Raw genomic sequence first — 22,888 nt, 5'->3', positions numbered from 1 at the left:
TACTAACTTTATAATTAACACTGTACTTATTTGTATGTCCTCCCTCTATACCCACACACCCACCCACCCACACCCACACACACACACATCTTTTATATATCTGACTCCTCCCTTCATTAATCTTCAAAGTAAACAGCGCCGCGCCACAACCACGACCCGCGAGAAGGAAAATAAATAGCAGCTTAATCACAAACGACTAAGACAAACGACATCCCTAAGAACTTCAAACAACTTCACTTCTTCTTGTTGAGGTTCCTCGTAGTGATTATTCTCTCTCTTCGTTTGAACACTATTTTGCTTTTGTTGTTGTTGTTGTTGTTGTTGTTGTTGTTTATTTCCTGGAAGTGGTAAAAGAACGTACCTGTCATCAATCGCGGTAGGTACTTCTTTTGTTTCTCTCTCTCTCTCTCTCTCTCTCTCTCATCATTTCTATCTATCTATCTTTTTATCTATTCCTCTCTATCTATACTTTTTCTGTTTTTCCATTTCTCTCCATTAATCTGTATCTCACTTTCTCTCTCTGTATCTATCTATTTTTCTTTATCCATCTATCTATTTCTCTCATTCTATTTATATTTCTCTATCTCTTTATCTTTATGTATCTCTCTCTCTCTCTCTCTCTCTCTCTCTCTCTCTCTCTCTCTCTCTCTCTCTCTCTCTCTCTCTCTCTCCGGTCTCATTTACCGTTTCTGTGTTTCATCTTTCTAAAATTAGTCTGATTAATCTCCTGTAATTGGCCGAGGCGTTCCATTCATTACCTCACTATTCTGTTTGTTTTTCGTCTATATTTTCCATTTCTATTTTATCTCTTTTTTTTCCTTCCTTTCTTCTATTTAATACCAACTGCATGTCGTTTAATCTCTTTGTTTCGTCTGTTTATATGAGAGTTAATCTGTTTGTCTGTCTGTCTGTCTGTCTATGTCTGGCTATCTGTCTGTCTGTCTGTGTGTCTGCCTTGGGTTTGACGGTCTGTTCTAAATGTGACTTCAGAGAGATTCTAATTAATTCTCGCCTCTAACCTGTTTTAATGACTACGTTTCGACATGATATTCCTTTCTTTTAACGAGACTGACCAGCGAGGTAAAGCAAATGTAATTAATCACGTGTTGTATTTCAAGTGATGGTGGTGGTGGTGGTGGTGGTGATGGAGTGCAGAGCGTATAACGAATCAGAGGTTTTAGTGTGGCAATGTTAGCAATTAGGAAATGTTAATTAATACGATGATCACGAACGCGAATGGAAGCCTGAGAGAGAGAGAGAGAGAGAGAGAGAGAGAGAGAATGGAAGAAGAGATTCGTGCCTCACAGCTAAACACACACACACACACACACACACACACACACACACACACACACACACACACACACACACACATACACACACACACACTTTATCTCCACCACCACTTATTGTAATGGCCGGGAAAGGCGCTTTGAGGTAAGTGTTCCCAGCGTTTATCTCCCCTCCTCTCTCTCCTCTCCCTCCCTCCCTTCCTCTCAAGCCCGTACCTTCCGCTGACTCTCCGTAACAGCATCCGAGTCAGCCCACAGTGAGTCAGTAGCGCTCACAATCATCTGAGCTCAGCACGCCTCTCTCTCCCTCCTTTTTAAGCCAGTCCTACCTCTCTCTCCTCTTCCCTCCCCTCCTCCCCCTTTTTGTCACCTCTCCTTTACCCTCCCTTTCTCTTACTTTGCTCTTCTGTCCTCTCCCCTCCTCTCCCTTCCTTCTCTCTTGTGTCTCCTCCCTTGCTTTCTTTACTTTCTTTCTCCCTTCTTCCTTCTGAACCCACCTTTATTTTCTCCCCCTTCTCCCTCTTGTTCCCTCTTCTACTCTCATTTCGTTATCTCTCCTGTCACCTCCACTCCTCTGAGTCCTTCCTTCCCCTTTCCGTCCCCTTACCTAATCTCCCTTCCTTCTCCCCTGTCCCCTACTTTCCTCTCCCTTCCTTCTTCTTCTCTCATCCCTTCTATCTCTCCCTGCTGTCCTCACCCTTGCTTTCCCTTTCCCTCCTGTCCTCCCTGCTCTCCCTTCTTTTTTTTCCCTTTTATCCCTTTCTTTTTCCTTTCTCTCTTCGTCCCCTCCTGCTCTCCCTTCCCTTTCCCTCCTGTTCCCTTCCTCCCTTTTCCCTTCTGTTCCCACCCTTGCTTTTACTCCTCCCTTCTTCCTGTCATTTCCCCCTACTCCCCCTCCTCCTCCTCCTCCTTCCTTCCTCCACCTGCGTGTATGATGGATGACAGCACACAATCATAACGCCTGTCTCATAAAGCTGACCAATAAGAAAAGTTATGACATCTCCACTTAGATCAGTAATTTTTATCTTAAATTGGAGGACTTAATTAATAGAATGATGTAGCAGGAGAGAGAGAGAGAGAGAGAGAGAGAGAGAGAGAGAGAGAGAGAGATTTAACATCACCACTTCGCCTAGTAAAAAAAAAAAAAAGATAAAACAATAAACCAACAACATAGACTCGGAACAAACAGCCAAACCAGTCAACAAGTCTTTCAAGTGTGACGAACCAGGTAAAGAGGGGGCAGGTAAGTACTAATTAATACCTACCGTACCAAAGGACTAGCAGGAAACATGGAAACAAAAGAAGACAGGCCATTTGCTCATAACGAGGTTTCCCGCTCTTTAGTGATTTAATTTGTCTGACAGTCACCGAGTTGCAAAATAAAACTGTATCTTGATAATTACTCTACGTGTGTGTGTGTGTGTGTGTGTGTGTGTGTGTGTGTGTGTGTGTGATCTTGCCCCGGTAAAGGTCACAATTATATATCTCTACCTGGTTCTCTCTTTCTGGCATTTGTTACTTGGGCACACACGCATACTACCCCCCCCCCCCACTCTCTCTCTCTCTCTCTCTCTCTCTCTCTCTCTCTCTCTCTCTCTCTCTCTCTCTCTCTCGGTTATATGTCCTCCGGGAATTGCGGTTCGTACGTGAGTTAAACCGAGAAATTAATTGCCGCCTCAACTCGTAATTCGATGAGGGGGCGACGCTGGGCCGAAACCGTTCACTTAGCCAATTTGCTGCTCGTTTCCTCGCCCGCTACCCCCAAACCCCTCTACTCCCTCACTCCCCACTTAGTTTACTCCTTCCCCCTTCCCTACTCCCCTTCCTTCACATTTTTCCTCCCTCTCCTCCCCCTTCGTTTGCGTTCCCCCCTACTTCATTTCTTCCCCCTCCCATACCCTTCTTGTTCACCTCTTCCCTCTCCTACCTCACTTTATTCACCCCTCTCCATCTCTTCCCTATCTTCTATCCCCCCTAGTTCACTCTTCCTACCTGTCCCTCCCATACCCCTCTTGTTTAACTCTCCCCCTTCTCCTATCCCGCCATTTTCACTTCCTCCCCTCCTCATACACCCATCCTGGTTCACTCCCTTCCCCTCCAATAGCCCCTTGTTCGTCCCTTCCCACGTCTCCTTCCCCCTCGTTTACCCCTTCCCCTATCCTCCTCAACCTCATACACCCCTTCCCCCTCTCCTACTCCGCCCCGTTCATCCTTTTCCTCTCCGTCACCCACCTTCCCCCTCTTCTTCTCCCATTCGTTAACCTCTTCCTCCTCTCTCCCTACCCCTCTCTCCTCCCCCTTCCCCTTTTTCCACCTCTCTCAGGAAAGATTAATCCTACTAACCTTCACCATCATCCACCCACACACTCAAAGATGCTACTGACCTCAAAAGGCTAACACACACACACACACACACACACACACACACACACACACGGAGATTTGCAGTTTTGATTTTGTCAGGTCTTTAAAACGTGTTCCGAAATGGTTGCCCACAAGTTGCACCTATTTGCTAAATTGAAAGCAAAATAGGATTGCCTGAGTTAGTATTTAATCCTATAAGTAAAAATGCTTGTAAATACTTTGATGAAAAAAAAAAATTATATGTGACAAAATAGAAAGGTCAATAAATAAATTCCTGTCAAGAAGGACGTTAGAAGATGAAGATGAAGAAGAAGAAGAAAAAGAAAAGGAGGACGAGAAGAGAAGCAGAAAAAAAAATAAAGAGGTAAAAAATGAAGAAGAGGCAGAGGATGAAGAAGAAGAAAACGATGAAATAAAGAAGAAAAAAAAAATCAGGAAGTTAATGTAAGACAAATCAACTGAGTACACAAAGCCACGAAATAACCAACAAATTAACAATGAACATATGAAAACAAACACATCAACAAAAATAAAATAGCTTCAGCCCATATACACTTTTATTTTCACCGGCCGGCGCTGCAATATCGCGGCCCATCACCGAAACTAATCAATTCAGCAGCAGAGTTATTCGAAATGGCGATTACTTTTCATTAGTTCCTTATTGCATCACATTCTTCCCTCCGTGATTTCATAAAGTAATAGTTGCAACAAATAGTAGAGTTCGGGTTGGCTGGGACGCGGCGCTGATTGTTTGTTTGTTTATTAGGTTTGTTAATTGATTTTACTTTATTTCGTTTTGTTTAATTTCGAGAGCCGCAAGTCAGAATGTCGTAGGCCTTATTACTTTACTCATTGCTTCATCACTTTATTTCTAAGTATTTAGGGTCAGAAAACGAATACTTATATCCATTGTAGATTTAAATGCTTCAATCTGTCCTTATACGGCAAGTTTCGGTTAAGATTCGTTTTAGGTCCGTGCCAGTATCTCATTACCTACCTTATGAAACATCAGTATCTCTTCATATATCTTTTCTACAAACCTTCAACAGTCATGGAAACGCTTTGAAAATCCAATTCAAGGACTTTTTTTTTACTCTTGAAAATATGGGATAATGTTTACGAAAGCGCGTCGCCTCCTCTGGCGACGGCCGCGGCGACGCTGCAATCGGTGTTGCGAGAAATACCTCCTCGCTGAAATAGGTCACATATACATGTAGGGGGGGGCTACGCCCCCCCTGGTTAAAAAGGGGGGTCGAGGGGGGCGCAGCCCCCCCGTTAGTAGGTCATAAAGTTTGGTTGGAGTAGTTTAAATATGCTCCCCGACACTAAACCCTCTGCGGCGGCTGCAGGGTCGCCGCGGTCGCCGCCAGAGGAGGCGACGCGCTTTCGTAAACATTATCCCCTATTTTCAGGAGTAAAAAAAAAGTCCTTGAATTGGATTTTCAAAGCGTTTCCATGACTGTTGAAGGTTTATAGAAAAGATATATGAAGAGATAATGATGTTTCATAGAGCAGAATGAGATACTGGCACGGACCTAAAACGAATCTTTACCCTAGTTTCTCACCCCTTTAAGGTAAATCCTAAGAATTACCACTCCACCCCCTCCACAACTCCAGCCCCCTTACCCCCAAAACCAAACCTGGGGACCTGTGGGGAACCGGGGTTTTGGGGGAAGGCAAAATCACTGAAAAATGGGCTTCCAAACCTTCCCTAAAAAATCCCCAAAATAGGGAAAATTCCCTAGTCTCGAAAGTATTACCCCAACCTAACTTTACATACCTTCTAACGGGGGGCTTCGTCCCCCTCGACCCCCCCTGTGCTAAGGAGGGCATCTATCTGTCCGTCTTGTCAGTCCCACACTTAACACTCAACAGCCTAGAGAACGTTATATTAAGAGTCTTGGAACCTATGAGGAATCTGGGTTTTGGGTGTGAGAAGGCAAAGTGACTGAATTATAGGCCTCCAAAATTTCCCTAAAATCGGGAAAAATCCGTAGTCCCGAAACTTTTAGGAAAGTTTCCTAAACCTATTGTCTTTTAATCGGTTTATCACATTTACTGACATACAAGGGGTGCAGGGTATCTCTTTTATCACATTTACTGACAGACAAGGGGTGCAGGTTATCTCTTTTATCACATTTACTCCGTGGTCTAATGGTCCCCCACAGGTTCAGTATAGTGTCAGCCATCTTGAATCAACGTTGGAGTTTCAAAAAAGGTAGACAAATAGATTCAACTCTTCTAAATCCTTATAAAACACACTTACCTTTGCCGTCCCCGTGATCTTTGTGTTCCCGTCATCTTGGTGTTGCTGTTGCTTGTCCTGCCCCTCAGCCGTCCCTGTAATGTGTTGTTTGTGTATCTCGGTGTGGCGGCAACGACACTCCACCCCTCACCACCTCCATCTTGAACGGCACGGCGAGGTGGGCAGCAAAAAGTCACCGTTACTAGATTATTGTACTCGGCGTTTTATATTTTCCGATTTCGTACTCTCCAAATTATCGTCCCTGCACCGATAACGATATTCATTTAGAGTTATCGTTTATATTTGTAGTTATTGATGTTATCCTGCAATATTTATGGCCAGAAACCGTGAAAAACAATGCTAATATGATGTTTTGCGTACGATAATCTGGTAATGCGGGGTGATGTACTGGGCTTGGAGTTATATATATTGTTACGAATGTGCTGTATGTGAATGATTGTATGTGTAATGTGATGAACTTGTAGTATGATGCAATGTTAGCTCAGCATGGTGCAACTCTACTTGTTGGGACAAGAGAGACAGGAGGGGGCCCGGGGCCGCCGGGCCGCCGGGCAGGAAGTGCTGAGTCGAGCAGTGGGGGAGCAAGGGTGGCTGAGGAGTTGTAGGGGAGAAGACGCGTGTCTGGGCTTTAGAGAGGGTTCAGCGGTGTGCTCCGCTGGTGAGCTGTGTGCATCCGTGTGAGCGTGTCTGCCGTGCCCCTGTACTGTGCCTGATTAATTGTTCTGTGCCCTTGAAAGTTGCTGTACTGTGTGAGGAACCTGTCATTAAACTAGAACTTAGTGTTCAACGTGTATCCTTTGTGCCCTGCCTCGTTCTCTCCTCCCCTCGGTGTTCTGTGTGGGCCGCTGTGAGTGACTGGTGCCCGTGTGGTTGTTCTGAGGATCACGCCACCTGCCTGCCCGTGTATGGTGTCTGGTAGGGGGGGTGGCGTAACACTTGGTGTCAAAGGAGTGGGATAAGTGAACAGTGAAGCGCGCCGAGTGTCATGACGTCCCCCAGTGATCGCCGTGAGGGTGAGGAGACGGGCAAGGCCGAGGCTGACGTGGGTGAGGTGAAGCCGGGCCAGATGGACTTGTTCGCTGCCATGTTGGCCAGTCTGAGGCAGGAATTGGATCAGAGGGCACGCGAGCAGGCTCGGAGGGCAGAAGAGAGGGCAGACAAGCAGGCCCGCCATCTTGCCGAGGTCCTCCAGAGCTGTTTCTCGTCGCTGAAGGTGGAAACCCAGCAGTACACCGACCAGGGCTGCGACAGCGCGAGGAGTGAACGGCTGGAGGAGGTGCGGACCCAGGAAGGCGAGGTCCGAGGCCTGAGGGAGGCGGAGGGGCAGCTGCGAGAGATGGCACCGTCGCACGCGGAGGAAGAAGGCTCAGTTCTGGCAGGAAGCCCCGTGGCGGCGGTCCTGCAGGGGCCTATCTGGGGCTCCTGGCAAAGACTCCTGGAGGCTCGTAGCGTCGTGGCGGAACCAGTAGCTGCCGCAGGAGGTCGGGGAGCCCCCGCCTCGTTGCCTCCCTCACCCCCTCCCTCTCCTCCATGCCAGCCGGCTCGCAGGTCACGTAGTCCGCTCTCTCTCCCTTGGCAGCAGCGAGAGGTGGCAACGTGGTGCGGGGAGGAACAAGAAGGGTCATGTGTGCTGGCGGCGGGTGCACGGTTACCGGACTGGCGGGGCTCCGCGTGGGGTCCATGGCAAGGGCCCCTGAAGCCCGGTGGCGTCGTGGCGGAGCCGGTGGAGACTGCAGGAGGCTGGGGAGCCGTCGGAGCCGCTCCTTTGGGTCCAGCTGGTGCTGGAGTCGGACCCATTAACCCTGCCTCGTTGCCTCTCTCACCGCCTCCCTCTCCGCCATGCCGGCCGGCTTGCAGCCCACGTGGTCCGCCTGCTCCTCTCTGCGGCCCCTCGGCCTCACCGTGCTCAGGGAGGCTTAAGCCAGCGGGGCACGGCGGGAAGTTGGTATGGGAGGCCCAGTTCAAGATGCCAGCTGCTGCCCAGGGCTGGGGCGAGGATGAGAAGGCGCTGCAGCTGACAACAGCGCTACGGGGCTCAGTGGACGGGCCCGGCCGCTTGGTGGGGAGCGCCGAGAGGACCTTGGGGCGGCCTGACATGCTGGCCGCTACGCGACTCAAGGACGCGCCACAGAGGCTGTGTGGCGTCACGGGGCACTGCGTGCAGTCTGAGGGCCCAGTGGAGGCTCGTATCGGCGTAGGCAGCGCTGTGGAGCGCCGGCCGATGGACGTCGCCGATCGAGACGAGCCGTGCGTGCTGGGCCTCGACTACCTGACGCAGGGCGAGGCCTGTGCCGACCTTGGACGGGAGCTGGAGAGGCTGCGCGGACAGGCGCCTTTGCTCCCGAAGGTCGGCTGTGCAGAGGTAGTCGCGGCGGAGCGACTGCACCTTGCCCGGGGAGGCCAGGGTCCTGTGTTGCCGGTCGGACGCGATGCCAGCGGAAGGCACGGTGGAGTCCATGGAGGGCCTGCAGCTGCCTGGTGGTGTGGCAGCCGGAGGGAGTCTCGAAGGAGCGGGGGAGGAGTCAGTCACGGTGCTGGTGGCTAACTCCTCCGACGAGGCTCGGAAAGTACCCGCTGGTGCCAAGCTGGGCACCTGTGTAGAGGTGGAGCAACAAGAGGAGGCGTCGGGGAGCGCGGAGTCGGCCGCTGTGAAGCCGCTGCCCGACTTCCTGGAGGATTCGGCGCACCGGAGCGCCGCTCACCTGACGGAGGCGCAGACGAAGGTGCGCCACACCCTGGCTCGGTGCGCGGACGTGTTCAGCGGGGGTGGAGTGGACCTGCTGGGCTGCACTGGGTTGGTGAAGCACAACATCAGCACGGGAAATGGTGCGCCCACCAGGAGCCCGCCCCGACGTGTCGTGCCGGCCAGGCGGGAGGAACTGCAGCGCGCCGTCAACGAGCTGGCGGCGCAGGGGGTGATGGAGCGGACAGACAGTCCGTGGCCCTCAGCAGTCGTCCGGGATATGAAGAAGGACGGCACGCAGCGCTTCTGTGAGGACTGCCGGGCGCTAAGGGGCGAGACTGGCGAGGACTCTCACCCCCTGCCGTGGACCGACGACGCGCTGACGAGGGCCTTGGAGTTCGGGGCCTTGACGATGACCAGCGGCCTAGCGGCGGCCGCCCCGCCCTGCCATGACCTCCGGGGCCGGATGGCGAAGGTGAAGATGAAGGCAGCGTCGATGAAGGCGAGCCCGGAGGGCCTCCGTGGCTCGTGCGGGGGCTGTGGCAAGAGGGGGCATAGGTGCAGTCGGTGCCTGGGGGAGCGAAGGACGCGTTCCCTCGACCGGCTGAGCCCCGACGCCCTCCAGCCGCGCTGTAAGGACTGTGGCCAGTCAGGCCACCGCTTGAGTGCCTGTCCCAGGCCCAGGGACGCGGCGCGGGCGGGAAGCGCGGACGGGCTGGAGAAGGGAGTCGACTTCCAGCCGTCTCCCGCCCTCGGGCCCCGCTTTGAGTAAGCTGCCGCCGCCCGACCAGCGTGTTGCCAGTGGGAGGCTTAGCGGTTGTAGCCACGACGCGTGACAGTGGACACCGGGGGCTGAGGAATCCTCGGCGCGGCCTGACCCGGGGTAGTGTGTGCTGCTGGAGGGGCCAGTGGAGGCTCGTATCGGCGTAGGCAGCGCTGTGGAGCGCCGGCCGATGGACGTCGCCGATCGAGACGAGCCGTGCTTGCTGGGCCTCGACTACCTGACGCAGGCCAGTAAGGCTCGTGGTGGCCTCGGACGGGAGCTGGAGAGGGTGACCGGAATGGTGCCCTTTGCTTCCAGGAGGTTTTCGAGCATGGCTGCGTGGGGAGGTAGTCACGGCTGAGCGAGGGCACCTTGCCCCGAGGGTGGAGGCCAGGAGCCGGTGTCGACTGTCCCGAGCGTCACGTGGAGTGGATGGCGTGGAAGAGCCCACTGAGGACTGGCGGCTGGTCGACGGCGTGGCTGACAGGCGGAGCCCCTTGGGGGCGCGAGAAGAGACTGTGGAGGACGTGGTGGAGGACAGACTGATTTATGTGTATTGCATGTATTTTTCTGTGTTCAGTGTTCGGCCGGGAGCTCAGGCTACCGGTGGATTTGGCCACGGGGCGGCCCCCCGACGTGAGCTTGCCCACCGTCACCTCTGGCTTCGCAGCGGCACTGCAGGAAAGCCTGGCTGAGGTGCACCGACGCGTACGGGGCAAGCTCAAGGGGGCAGGCCAGGCCATGAAATGAAGGAGACATACGACCGGCGTAAGAGGGACGTGAGCCCCAGCAGCAGCGAAGGGGACTTGTCTGAGGTCGACCAAGGGGCGAACGAGAACATGGGCGGTGCGGGCGAAGCGGCAGATGTCAGTGACGACCCTGAGCAAGTACTTGGGGCCGACGACGCCGCTCTGGGTGCCACCGCCTGCCTGCCGCCGCCCGCATCCCAGCGGCGCCCTCGGCGAGAGAGGCGTCGGCCGGGATGGTTAAGAGACTTTAGTGATGTCCCAGGGGACTGATTAGTTTGATTTATTTCATGTGTTTTGTTTGTTGAATGTTGGGGCAGCCGGGTCGACTGCCTTTTGAAGGAGGAGATAGTGTTACGAATGTGCTGTATGTGAATGATTGTATGTGTAATGTGATGAACTTGTAGTATGATGCAATGTTAGCTCAGCATGGTGCAACTCTACTTGTTGGGACAAGAGAGACAGGAGGGGGCCCGGGGCCGCCGGGCCGCCGGGCAGGAAGTGCTGAGTCGAGCAGTGGGGGAGCAAGGGTGGCTGAGGAGTTGTAGGGGAGAAGACGCGTGTCTGGGCTTTAGAGAGGGTTCAGCGGTGTGCTCCGCTGGTGAGCTGTGTGCATCCGTGTGAGCGTGTCTGCCGTGCCCCTGTACTGTGCCTGATTAATTGTTCTGTGCCCTTGAAAGTTGCTGTACTGTGTGAGGAACCTGTCATTAAACTAGAACTTAGTGTTCAACGTGTATCCTTTGTGCCCTGCCTCGTTCTCTCCTCCCCTCGGTGTTCTGTGTGGGCCGCTGTGAGTGACTGGTGCCCGTGTGGTTGTTCTGAGGATCACGCCACCTGCCTGCCCGTGTATGGTGTCTGGTAGGGGGGGTGGCGTAACAATATCTTCATCACTGCCTTATTTACCCTCATTTATATTACCTAGAAGTGAAGGATAACACGCAGAGAAGGCAGATAAATGGAAAGACAACCTCCGTGTTAGAATGGGTACAGCGAGTGGCGAGGTGCTGGTTCTGTCTTCCTTTCGGGACTGTACTATAATTTTCACTGTTGTTTTTTTGTCTTTTCAGCTTGTATTTCCATTTCTTTGTCTCTTGCGTGTTGTTCTTCAGTTTTACGTAAATATAAATGGAGGGAAACGAGGTGATGATGCAGCGAAACGAGTCACATGGAAGAAAACGGGAAGTGACCTAGAAAGAGAGAAAGGTATGCTTCGATGTTTTTGTTGTTGGTTCTCTCTCTCTCTCTCTCTCTCTCTCTCTCTCTCTCTCTCTCTCTCTCTCTCTCTGATCCTTGAGCATCAAACCCTTCGACGAGAGGCTTTCCACCCTTAACATGTTCACTCTTGAGAAACGTCGCCTCCGAGGAAAACTGATCGATTGTTTTAAACTACTTAAGGATTTACGAATGTGGACAAATCTAAATTGTTTATGATCGATGACACTTTGCGAACGAGGAATAATGGTGTTACAGCCTTCAGCCCGCGAGCTGGTGGGGGCGGTAAGGTGGTAAATAAGAAGACCCTTCACGTTGACTCGATTACTATATTTTCGGTCAAAACCTGGTTACACGAACACACCATCATAATCACAGAATCAGGAATACGAAAGTCACAGCGTTTTACATCAAAGAGCTGTAAATCATTATTGCCACTACCTTACATCAGAGCAATAAGCACTGTTGAACAATTAACTCGTCATTTAACCCGGACATCAGAATATGGCAATGGCAAGAGATATCATTTAGGTCATTCAGAAAGACACAACTATAACTCACGTGTCGGGGTCTACAGCGAGGCCGAGAAGGGACGTCTTCCCTTCACCGTTACTGTTAGCTGTCACCCTCTTCCTCGCCTCCTACAGCGCCCCGAGCGCCCCATCATACATGTCGAGTCATAAAAAATGCACGTGTGTGGGTGCGTCATCCCTGCCCCCCGAGTCAGCGAGAGCATTCATCTGTTCTTAGTTTGCTATCGAGACGATTCCGAAATGCTGGCTTTGCACCTTCAACACCGAGCAGCCGTGACACACCATAGCTCACTAATAACCTTTGACCGCCTTCGGGCGGCAACAAATGGCATAAAACTTAAAGGTAGACAAGTAAATTCAGACTGCACCAAATTTTTCTTCACCAACGTTGTAGTGCGAGAATGGAGTAAGCTCCCACCTTCAGTGGTCCAGTGTAACACGACAGGCTCCTTTAAACTGCAGTGTCACCCATGGAGGACCTAAATGAGAGAGAGAGAGAGAGAGAGAGAGAGAGAGAGAGAGAGAGAGAGAGAGAGAGAGAGAGAGAGAGAGAGAGAGAGAATATAACTACATATATTATCAGTTTCTTTTCTGTTTTTATTTTCTTGCATATAAAGAAACGAATTATAAACAAAAAAGAGAAACATACACGAAGGATCTCTTGAGGCCGGTACGATAACTATTTACTTTCGTTTTTTCAGAAAGTTTGTGAGTGTTCGTTTGTTTGGCTTAAAAGTAGGAGGTTCATGCGTCCAATAAATAACAATGCTCTTAAAAACGACACACACACACACACACACACACACACACACACACACACACGACCTTGACTGTACTAACTTGGCACTGTAGGTCTTTAACACACACACACACACACACACACACACACACACACACACACACACACACACACACACACACACACACACACACACAGTCCTCCCCAAAGATCGGTCTCTGAGCTCTGAGCTCCTTCCGTAAGGGAATGGCTGGCTGTCTCGAGAGAGACCCGCAGCAGACCAAGAGGTGAATTACACACACACACACACACACACACACACACACACACACACACACACACACATGGCCCTGACTGCATTAGTTTGGCACTGTGGGTCTAGTGAACGAACACTTTGCTTGGCATACTCCTCCTCCTCCTCCTCCTCAACACTCACCAAGGACGGTTTTTGTGCCTCCAGTTCGATTTCTTTGGCTCGTACGTCCTCGAGCTCAAAATATCTTCCTCGTCTCACTCGGTTAGGATTTAAGTCATTCAGTTCGTCAGTCAGTTGTTTAGTCAGCCAGTTTGTTAACCACCCCGTTCATCAAGTTAGTCAGTTGCTTATACAGGCAATTAGTTAATCAACCCTGCTGTCATCATGTCAGTCAATCAGTCAGTTTGTCAGCCAGTTATTTAGTCAGCCTGTTTGCTAACCACCCCTTTCGTCATCTAATTAATCAATCAGTCAGTCATTCACACTTCCTCAGCAAATCTGTTAGTCAGTTACCTAGTCGGTCAGCCAGTCAGCCATATAGTCAGTCAGTCAACCAGTCCGTCAGCAAGTTGGTAAATCAGTCACGTAGTCTGCTTAGTCAGTCAGTCAATGTAGGAACTCAAGCCAGACATGAAAAAATCCTCGGAACTTTCGTTTGCCTGAAGTGAAAGAGAGAAAATAAACGTTAATGGTGCATAGAAAACGAGGGCAAGGCTTCTATTGACAGAAAAATGTTCAAAATATGATGGAGAGACTGCGACAATTCTGAGAGTTGGTTTGCGACTTTGCATTTAAAAAGAAAGGAAGGAAGGGAAGAATATGAACAAGAACAAGAGGAACAAGAGGAAGAGGAACGAGAACAAGAGGAAGAAGAACAAGAACAAGAGGAATAACAACAAGAGGAAGATAAACAAAAACAACAATAAGCTAAAAAGAAAAGGTAAAAGAAAAAAACAAGAACAAAAAATAAAAAGGCAAAAAAGCTGAGAAAAAGAAAACTAAATAAGAAAAAAGGTTATATCTATACGTTTATAAATATATAAAAAAAAACATTATAATTAAGAGAGAGAGAGAGAGAGAGAGAGAGAGAGAGAGAGAGAGAGAGAGAGAGAGAGAGAGAGAGAGAACTATTCTTTCCGTCACTCACTTCACCGGCGCCTCCTTCGCCCTCGCCTCCAGCTGGGCCACGGTCTCAGGTAGGGTCTTCCCGCGGGTCTCAGGTAACAGCAGCGTGACCGCCCCCGCCATCAGCGCCCCCACGCCGAAGACCACGAAGGGCGCCCACGGGTGAAAGGTGCCCTGAAGGAGGAGATGAAGGAGCATGTAGAGGGGAGAAGTGTAAAGAGAGAGGGATGTGTGAGGTGGACGAGATGGAGAAGAGAGAGATGGGAGATAGAGAAAGGGTGGAGAAGATGGATGGATATGGAGAGATGGAAGATGAAGGATTAAGAGGATTTATAAAAGAGAGAACAAGCAGACGAGCAAAAGAAAAACAGGATGGAAAGGAAAGGCATTAGACGAGGACACTGAACAGGGAAGCGAGAAACGTGATTAAGACAAAAATACACAATACAAATAAAAAAAATAAAAATCATTCTGGCAGAGCTCAGAATCCAAACAAAGAAAAAACGCTGGACTATAGGTAGCCGCGGAGAACGATGACAAGCATGAAAGAAAACTATCAAAATACAACCAAAACCCGCAACGAAAAAACAAAAAATAACAACCTCAAGATAAAAAAAAAACTAAAAGAAAAAAATATTGAGAACAAAATCAGATAAAAAGGGAAGGGAAACGATGACAAAAAAGAAGAAAACGATCAAAACACAAGCTGAGTCAAGACAAACGTAGCCCAAGACCCACCACCAGGTCCGTGATGAAGGGGGACACCATACCGCCGATACGGGACATCATGAAGGAGGTCCCGATGCCCCGACTTCGCACCTCCGTCGGCAGGAGTTCGCTGGAGTAGAAGATGACCGTCTGGAGGCACCCCGTGATGGCCACCTTCCCGATCATGGCCAAGGTCACCACCGTGGAGCTGTATGCTGGAAGGGAGAGAAAGCGAGTTCGTAGGTCGAGGAAGGAGTAAAAGAGGATGATGGATAAAGAGGAAACTGGAGGTGGAGTTTGTAAAGCCCCAAATACACTGCCGAATTTTGTTTCACGAATGTGCGCGAATATGCAAGTCATCCTGTGTCGTGGACAAGTTCGGCATCTTTCTTGCCTGTTCTTGGCTGTTCGGGGACGTGTCTGCGTCCACCGCTCGACTTTTGACAGTTGGTCACGACCCCCACGAAAGTTTCATGTTGCATGAAAAATTCGCGGCCGTTCGCCGAATGTGCACGATTGCAAAATGGACACCGAATTGTCGCCGACATTTCGGCGGTTGATTTATATAGTGAAATGATTATATAAAAATAGTAACTTTTTATATAGATATTTTAAAATGGCTTTAATACAAGATAGTCAACATATTGAAGTGTTCATATACGATTTTTTATGCAGATATATTAATTTTTGTGGCGTCAGGAAGTTTTTTCGTCGCGGCGTGAAATGAGTCAGATTCGGCGAATTTTCGTCGCGAATTTTGGTCAAGCTCGAGCAAAAACTACTGAAGCTAGTAAGACGTGATTGGTGGTAAATGAAAGCTCTATTAATACAGATTAATAATCAGAAAAAGAAATTGGAAAGCACTAAATAAATAAAAAAAAGTTATAAGCAAAAAACTAGGACGTGTCCAAATCGCGGCAAAAGGGCCGAAAAATTATAGACTTCTAGAGGCAATAGCAAGGCCACACTAGACAAAAACGGCAAAGTGTCTGAGTTCGTCAAAATCGCTCTCAAAAGGGTTTACGTTTTGAGCCCTAGCGACGACTACTGGGAGTAGGGAACTGCTATGCATCATATTGGAAAGCACATTGGTAGGGCTAAATTATTTGTTAAATAAGTGTTTTAAAATTCTTAAAAAATGAACGGGTTTCATGGTTGGGAACTCAAAAAAAAGTTTATTTCAGAGTGGTTTTTGGCGAATTTATTCGATTTTTTACCCTTTCGAGTCAGTTTTTGAGCCCGGTCGCTTATTAAAAAAACTATAGCCCTTTCACTTTGCCGTCGATTGATACCAAACACACTTCTAAATATAGAAATAAGGGAGTTATCGCGACTCGCACCAAAGCGGTTGATTTTCCAAAATTCGGGGCTTAATGACAGGGCTGGGGCAAGTTTGCGGTCCATAGTTCACTGATAAAGCATATCAGTCGCACCTCCTATTCCTATTTTATATTACACGCACTGCTTGCTACTCATTTCCTCTTTCCTCTTACTATAGTAACACCAACAGTTACTACTACTACTACTACTACCACGACCACAACACTTACCAGAGGGGATGGTAGGGAGCGCAAGCAGGACGATGGCACTTGTGAGGAAGAGAACGGCGAGCGTGCGTTTTCTCCCGAAGCGCTGCACGATGGGGCCACAGAGGGTGTAGGCGGGGACTTCCATGAGGCCCGACAGCACCATGTACACAAAGGGGCTGTCGCTGAGACTCGTGCCGCTGAGGGACAGCCCGAAGTACACCATCGCCGCCACCAGGTAGTTCAGGTACAGGCACAGAGTGATGGTTCTGAGCCGCGGCGTCCTGCAGGGTTAGAAAATAGATCGGAAGGCTGATGAGAGGAGGCAAGTAAGATATTGAAGTCCAGGTATAGGCAAAAAGTGATGGTTCTAAGTCGAGGCGTCCATCAGGGTTAGAAAATAGATAAGAAAGTGCTTGAATCCGTCCTTTGGGGCAAGTGAAAGAAGGTAAGTAAGACCTTTTAGCCATTACGAAGTCGAAGAAAAGTCGAAGAGTGACAGTGATGTCATTAATAGAAGGAAAAGGAGTCCCATTGTGTCTTAATCAGTGTTCATGTCTACCTCGTGGAAGATAACACGGAAAAGGACGAAGAGGAGGAGGAGGAGGAGGAGGAGGAGGAGGAGAAAAAAGGAGGAGGAGGAGAAGGAGGAGGAAGAGGAGGTGGTGAGACAAGTGGAATAGGACAATGATGAGGAGGAAGAAGAGAAGGAAGAAGTTAAACAGATGAGAGAGAACAAGGTGGAGGAAAACGAGGAGGAGGAGGGTACAAGTAAGGTCTTCCAGCTCACCTTAACAAAACAAGAGCCTCGCCGATCACGCCCTTCACCACGTTCAGCAGAGACCGCTCCTCCGCCTCCTTCTGCGCCTCCTGCGGCTGGGGGAAGAAAGAAAGTTATTGGGGTTACTTACCGATTGACTGACTTTTTTTGTTTATTCAATTGTTAAACTTCATATGTTTTTTCTTGTTTGTTAGTTTTTCCTTTTGTCTTTTCTGTATTTATTTCTCATTGCCTATTTTTTTTTTTTTTTTTTTACGTCGTGGCTTATTGCGCCGGTAGGCTTCTTCCCGGTGGATCCTGATGGCCGGCCCAAGGCTTCTTCCCGGTGGGGCCTGATGGTTGGCCCAGCCCGTTCTGGCGCAGGCAAGTGTTTGTAGTGGCGCCGTCGTGCATTGGCTCATGCTGCCCTCCCGGAGCTCATCTTTAATCCTAGAATCTAGAGTCCGGGTTGATAGGTGGTCTTCTGGACAGCATGTGGGTAGTTTTAAGCCACTCGGCGGCGGCTGAAAACCCCCAGCTTGGTGGCACCGAGCGGGGATTGAACTCGCCTCTATATACTTAGCTGTCTGTCTGCATATCTATTTATCTATTAATTTCTTTCTGTCATTCATTATTCCCTTATTTTTCTCTGTATTTCACACACACAAAAAAAAACTAACACAAACAAACAAACAAACAAACAAGCACGCACCTCCCCCTCCGTCAGGTGCCGTAACTCATCCTCGGGGGGCAGGTCGGCGCCGTGCCACCGTGCCGCCCTCCGTATCACCCGGATGGCGTCCTCGGAGCGGCCACTCACGATGAGCCAGCGCGGTGACTCATCGAGGAACCTAGAAACGCCGGTGAAGGAGAAAAGTCAGGATGTGAGGCGTGAGTCAGGGTGGAAGGGATGAGGAAGGGTGTGAGGCGTGAGTCAGGGTGGAAGGGATGAGGAAGGGTGTGAGGCGTGAGTCAGGGTGGAAGGGATGAGGAAGGGTGTGAGGCGTGAGTCAGGGTGGAAGGGATGAGGAAGGGTGTGAGGCGTGAGTCAGGGTGGAAGGGATGAGGAAGGGTGTGAGGCGTGAGTCAGGGTGGAAGGGATGAGGAAGGGTGTGACGCTGAGATTCTAAGTTTATTTCTTCCCCCTTCCCGCGAGGAAACAAGGCTTCGTGGACCAAACGGTATTATCAGTGACGAGGAGTGTCTTTGATGCAGCGCGCGAAACGGCGAGCGGGAAAGAAATGAACTAATTTTCTCTCTTGACGAAGAGCAGCTGAATGACAGGTTTTCGCTAATATCTTCGCACGTAACTAATCCTGTCATCAAAATAGCTAACATAGATATATATTAACTTAAGTATTACTGTTGGATCAGGAAAATTATATCAAATGGTTAATATAAATAATGTATAAAGGGATCAATGTATATGTAAGAATACACAAAGACTATACCAACTTCTATATTATCTATAACGATATTGATGACAGGATTGGTTACCCCTGTAAAGTTGTAGAGGGTGGGTGTTGGTGAAATTTGAGAGAACGTAAGCGTCGATGTGTGGTGGACAGCAGTGTTTCTCGGTACCTTTTTCTAACATATTTCTCAAATGATTCTGTTGCTGTGTACTGTTTGCCAGCTCAACAGCTGCCTAATTTGATTGCATATCCTTAGCAATCAAAAAAGCGGAAAATCTGACCATGAATATGAATATATAAGGGTTTTCAAATACATTTTATACCGTGAGAGAAGGGTGAGAGTGAACCAGTCATGACTTCACCGAAGACGTTTCAATGAGCTATCCTTATAGTATATAATCCTTGCCACTACCTACGACAAAGGAAGGAACAAGAGACCTTTTCAAACCACACCGACAAGCCCCTCCCCCGCTCCCTCACGCCTCTACCCACCAGAGCGCGGGCAGCAGGAGCAGGCCGGGCAGGGTCACCACAGTCTGCAGCACCCGCCAGTCCCGGATGAGGTAGCCCAGGCCGCCGTACAGCACCAGACTCAGGGCCCAGGCGTTGTAGAACACGAAGCCGCACGCCGTCCTTAGTTTCGGCTCCATCACCTCGATCACTTGAAGGAGAGAGAAGGCAGACGTTAGGAGGATAGGAAGGAAGGGGGTAGGTACGAAGAGAAAAGGGAGAGGGGGGAAAGCGGAAGAGAGAAAAGTTAAATAAGCTTCTATTGGAGTAAAGCAATCGTACACAAACCCACACATAAAACTCCTAACGCGAATATCCCTCCTTTTACATAAAAATAATAATGAATAATGATGATAATAAATAATAATGAAAATACGAAGCATCTTTACATCAGAGGGGGGAGGGGGGATTCAGGCAGATTAAAAGAAACTGGAATATAAAAAAAGTAGGAGAAAGCACTTGATAGAGACAGCTAGAGAACGGTCATCAAACACCAAACCTTGCAATAATAAGGGGAAAAAAAAGGGATGATGCTGACGACGATGATGATGTTGGGACTGATTGACCAGCTAAAAAGTCAAAAGAAAGAAAGAAAGAAAGAATGTTAACCCTTTCCATACGTGACGCAGACGTCGGCGTCATAGTATGGAAAGGGTCAAGAGGAAATGGAAGAGGATTAATCCTCTTCTAAACCTCTCAATCCTGCTCTAAATTCCTCTTAATCTTTTTCCACTTTCTCTTAAATAGGTTTAGAAGAGAATTAAGAGGAAATGGAAGAGGATTAAGAGGTTTAGAAGAGGACCAATGGTGACGACGTCGGACGCCAACGTCGGCATCGCCGGATTGAAGGGTTTAATCCGTATTCTCCGACCCTTTCGGCTCTCACATTATTAACTATTTCCAAAGGCCACGAGAGGGATGAGTCGAGTCCTCATGAGTGTTTTCTTCACGTACGTACATGGAGCAGAAGCCTTGTCAAACTTGGGTAGGCGGTGGCCGAACTGGTAGCGCACTGGGCCCACATTCACCGCGTGATGGACGACGCGGGTTCGAATCCCCACGCTACCACTCGGATTTTTCAGTCACCGCCGAGTGGCTTAAAACTACCCACATGCTGTCCTGAAGACCACCCATCAACCCAGACTCTAGAGGAAGCCGTGCAAGCGAATCAAGAACGAGTTCCGGGGGGGCAGCATGAGCCAATGCAAGATGGCGCCACTATAAACACTCGCCTGCACCAGAACGGGCTGGGCCGACCATCAGGCCCCACCTGGAAGAAGCCTGGGCCGACCATCAGGCCCCACCGGGAAGATGCCTACCGGCGCAATAGGCAACAACGTAAAAAAAACAAAACAAAAAAAAAAAAAAACTATCACTAGGTACATACAACTGCCCTTGGAAACAGGACCCAGTACCTCTACGAAAGCCTTATTAAAAACGGGTGAGTAAGCCCCGAAATGATGGAGAATATGGGCCGAGAACAAGCACTCATTACACTTACTGAGGACGTAGGAGGAGAAGTTGCAGACGGCGTGGAGGCAGCCCAGGATGAACCGAGCCGCGAGAACGGTGGAGAGGAAAGGCAACCACGCAGAGCCAAGAGCCAGGGCGACGTAGCAGACCACGCCGCTTACCACCAGGGGCTTCCTCCCGAACCTGCCGCGTCATGAGTACAGCAGCAGCAAGGGGCAAAAAGGCGTACTGATAACCGTGTCTGTGTGTTTCTTTACGTTGTGTCTTTAGTTGTATGGAACAAGGGGTATCGGTTTTAATAGTTGTCTTTATAGTTTTGGTGATGTTTACGTCATTGAGTTTGTACTCGTATGTTGTGGTTTGTATTAGGGTTCCGTGTATGAAGTTTTGCGTATATATGTAAAAGAAAAAAAAAGAAAATTAATAGATAGATGGATAGATAGAGACGAAAGAAAGGAAAAAAGAAAGAGAGGAAGAATGGATGCATGAATGAATGAGTCAAACGAATGAAATAAGGAAAGAAAGAATGAGGGATGGATTGATAGAGAAAGATAGCCAGATAAGAAGACCGAGAAGAACGAAAGACAAAAAGAAATAGAGGAAGAATAACTGCATGGACGAATGAATTATAATAAGAAGGGAAAGAAAGAAGAAAAGATGGATAGAGAGAAAGACAGCCAGATAACATGACCAAGGAGTGAAAGAAAAAAAAAACGAGAGGAAGAATGAATCCATGAATGAAATAAATAAAAGAATGCAAGAAAGAAAGGAAACAAAGATGTACAGATAGAAGGATAGCCGGATAACATGACCAAAGAAAATCATAAATAAAGCAAGGTCAACAGGACTCCAGCCCCTGGCCTTCCTACGCACTTGTCAGCCATGAAGCCGTTGACGGGGGCGCCCACGAAGATGCCGAACATGTACATGCTCTGGAAGGACGTTTGGAGGTACTGCCGCCCGCACGCCAGCTGGAACTGTGCAGAGGACGAGGGGAAGAGGAAAAGTAGATGAGAAATAGAGAAAAGAGAGAGGGGAGGGGGGGGGGGAAGAGGAAGAGAGCTAAGTTAAAATCGTTTCCAGGTGTCGTGAAGCAGCCATACACAAACTAATGCATTCTTCCTAAACATATATTTCTTTCACTTTCCGTTGCCGCATTTCTCGCGTTAGTTATTTTAAGGGAAAAGGCGATGAGATAGAAGGGGGGGGGGGGGGGAGAGAGAGAGAGAGAGAGAGAGAGAGAGAGAGAGAGAGAGAGAGAGAGAGAGAGAGAGAGAGAGAGAGAGAGAGAGAGAGAGAGAGAGAGAGCGCTACAAATGTAACTAAAATAGAAGTTTAAAAAAATAACACTTACCTCCGATGTAAAGGTGGTGGAAAAAGTTGAATTATCGAAGTCAAACTCGACACAGTCTTCGATCTTGGCGCCATCTGGTGTGTCGATCGTATACTGACACCTGGGGGGGGGGGGGGGGGGAGAGCAGGGACAGGTAAGTAAGTGAGGTGTTGGGTTAATTATTCAAGATCCGGGGAAGTGTTAGGTTAATAATTCCGCATCCGGGAAAATGTTGGCTAAAATATTTGGCATCCGTGCAAGTGTTGGATTAATGATTTTATGTTTCGTGGAAGTGTTTCTGGAGAACGTTACTTTTTTTCGTGGTGGGAATATAAGAATATGAAATAAAAGTTTGGGTGTTTTTATGTGTGTGTGTGTGTGTGTGTGTGTGTGTGTGTGTGTGTGTGTGTGTGTGTGTGTGTGTGTGTGTGTGTGTGTGTGTGTGTTTGAAATGTTGTGTTTTGGATCACCAATATTTTCCCTTTATTTTCTTTGACATCCAGTTTTCTTCACCTTAATGTTTTCTCTCTTTTGTCTGACCAGATACTAACTTTTCTTGGTCTGTCCCAGATACTAACTTTTCTTGGTCTGTCTGTCTGTCTGTCTGTCTGTCTGTCTGTCTGTCTGTCTGTCTGTCTGTCTGTCTGTGTCTGTCTGTCTGTCTGTCTGTCTGTCTGTCTGTCTGTCTGTCTGTCTGTCTCTCCACTTCTTAATCACTAGCCCAGATCAACGTAGGCATTACTCTAACGTCCTTTCCAATCGCTATCGTTCATTCTCATTAGCGAACTTCCTCGGCCGCACAAAAATTCCATTAACGAACACTTTACGACGACGGACTCAGCGAAAAGCAAATGGGTGAAGATGCGAATCCTATGAAAATCTATTGGAACGTTAGTATGTGCGTTAGTGTGTGTGTGAGAGAGAGAGAGAGAGAGAGAGAGAGAGAGAGAGAGAGAGAGAGAGAGAGAGAGAATCTGATTAGTAGGTATGAATTAAAAAAAATGATAGTCTGGCTGTTAAGTGCTTGATAATCATCCTGTGCTTGGTTCATCAATATCTTCGTTTTCTGTAATTTACGTTTATTATTATTTTTTTTTACATGCAATTCTCTCTTTATTGTTCTTTCGTCTCGCCTCTTACGCCAGATTTTTTATCGTCGTATTAGTATATACAAGTTAAGTGGT

General features: G+C 48.6%; 3 protein-coding genes across 7 annotated transcripts in view; all 3 read right to left on the bottom strand.

The window, feature by feature from the left end:
* The window catches only part of LOC126996070 (zwei Ig domain protein zig-8-like), a 231,462-nt gene extending 225,409 nt beyond the window's left edge, over positions 1 to 6,053 (bottom strand). Inside the window, exon 1 of the mRNA XM_050856140.1 lies at positions 5,923 to 6,053. The gene's annotated coding sequence lies outside the window, so the exon portion shown is untranslated. The remainder of the gene's footprint in view (positions 1 to 5,922) is intronic.
* Positions 6,054 to 11,635: 5,582 nt separating this feature from the next.
* The window catches only part of LOC126996067 (organic cation transporter protein-like), a 70,546-nt gene continuing 59,293 nt past the window's right edge, over positions 11,636 to 22,888 (bottom strand). The window contains exon 14 of one of the 3 annotated variants that reach the window (XR_007750894.1): positions 11,636 to 12,684. The gene's annotated coding sequence lies outside the window, so the exon portion shown is untranslated. Of the gene's footprint in view, positions 13,448 to 22,888 lie in introns of all 3 variants that reach the window. The other 2 variants (XR_007750895.1, XM_050856134.1) reach the window with 2 other exon arrangements.
* Positions 11,636 to 22,888, bottom strand: part of LOC126996068 (organic cation transporter protein-like) — a 39,444-nt gene continuing 28,191 nt past the window's right edge. For all 3 annotated transcript variants that reach the window (XM_050856138.1, XM_050856136.1, XM_050856137.1), the window contains exons 4-13: positions 21,726 to 21,825; positions 21,245 to 21,348; positions 20,400 to 20,554; positions 18,881 to 19,049; positions 17,686 to 17,824; positions 17,004 to 17,089; positions 16,238 to 16,497; positions 14,718 to 14,902; positions 14,002 to 14,153; positions 11,636 to 13,513 (exon numbers count right to left, since the gene is read on the bottom strand). In XM_050856138.1, coding sequence (XP_050712095.1) covers positions 13,474 to 13,513; positions 14,002 to 14,153; positions 14,718 to 14,902; positions 16,238 to 16,497; positions 17,004 to 17,089; positions 17,686 to 17,824; positions 18,881 to 19,049; positions 20,400 to 20,554; positions 21,245 to 21,348; positions 21,726 to 21,825 — 1,390 coding nt within the window. In that variant the 3' untranslated portion in view covers positions 11,636 to 13,473. The remainder of the gene's footprint in view (positions 13,514 to 14,001; positions 14,154 to 14,717; positions 14,903 to 16,237; positions 16,498 to 17,003; positions 17,090 to 17,685; positions 17,825 to 18,880; positions 19,050 to 20,399; positions 20,555 to 21,244; positions 21,349 to 21,725; positions 21,826 to 22,888) is intronic.

Source organism: Eriocheir sinensis, chromosome 9, assembly GCF_024679095.1.
Source record: "Eriocheir sinensis breed Jianghai 21 chromosome 9, ASM2467909v1, whole genome shotgun sequence".
NCBI classification, from domain to species: domain Eukaryota; kingdom Metazoa; phylum Arthropoda; class Malacostraca; order Decapoda; family Varunidae; genus Eriocheir; species Eriocheir sinensis.
This window is presented reverse-complemented; position numbering and strand designations above follow the sequence as displayed.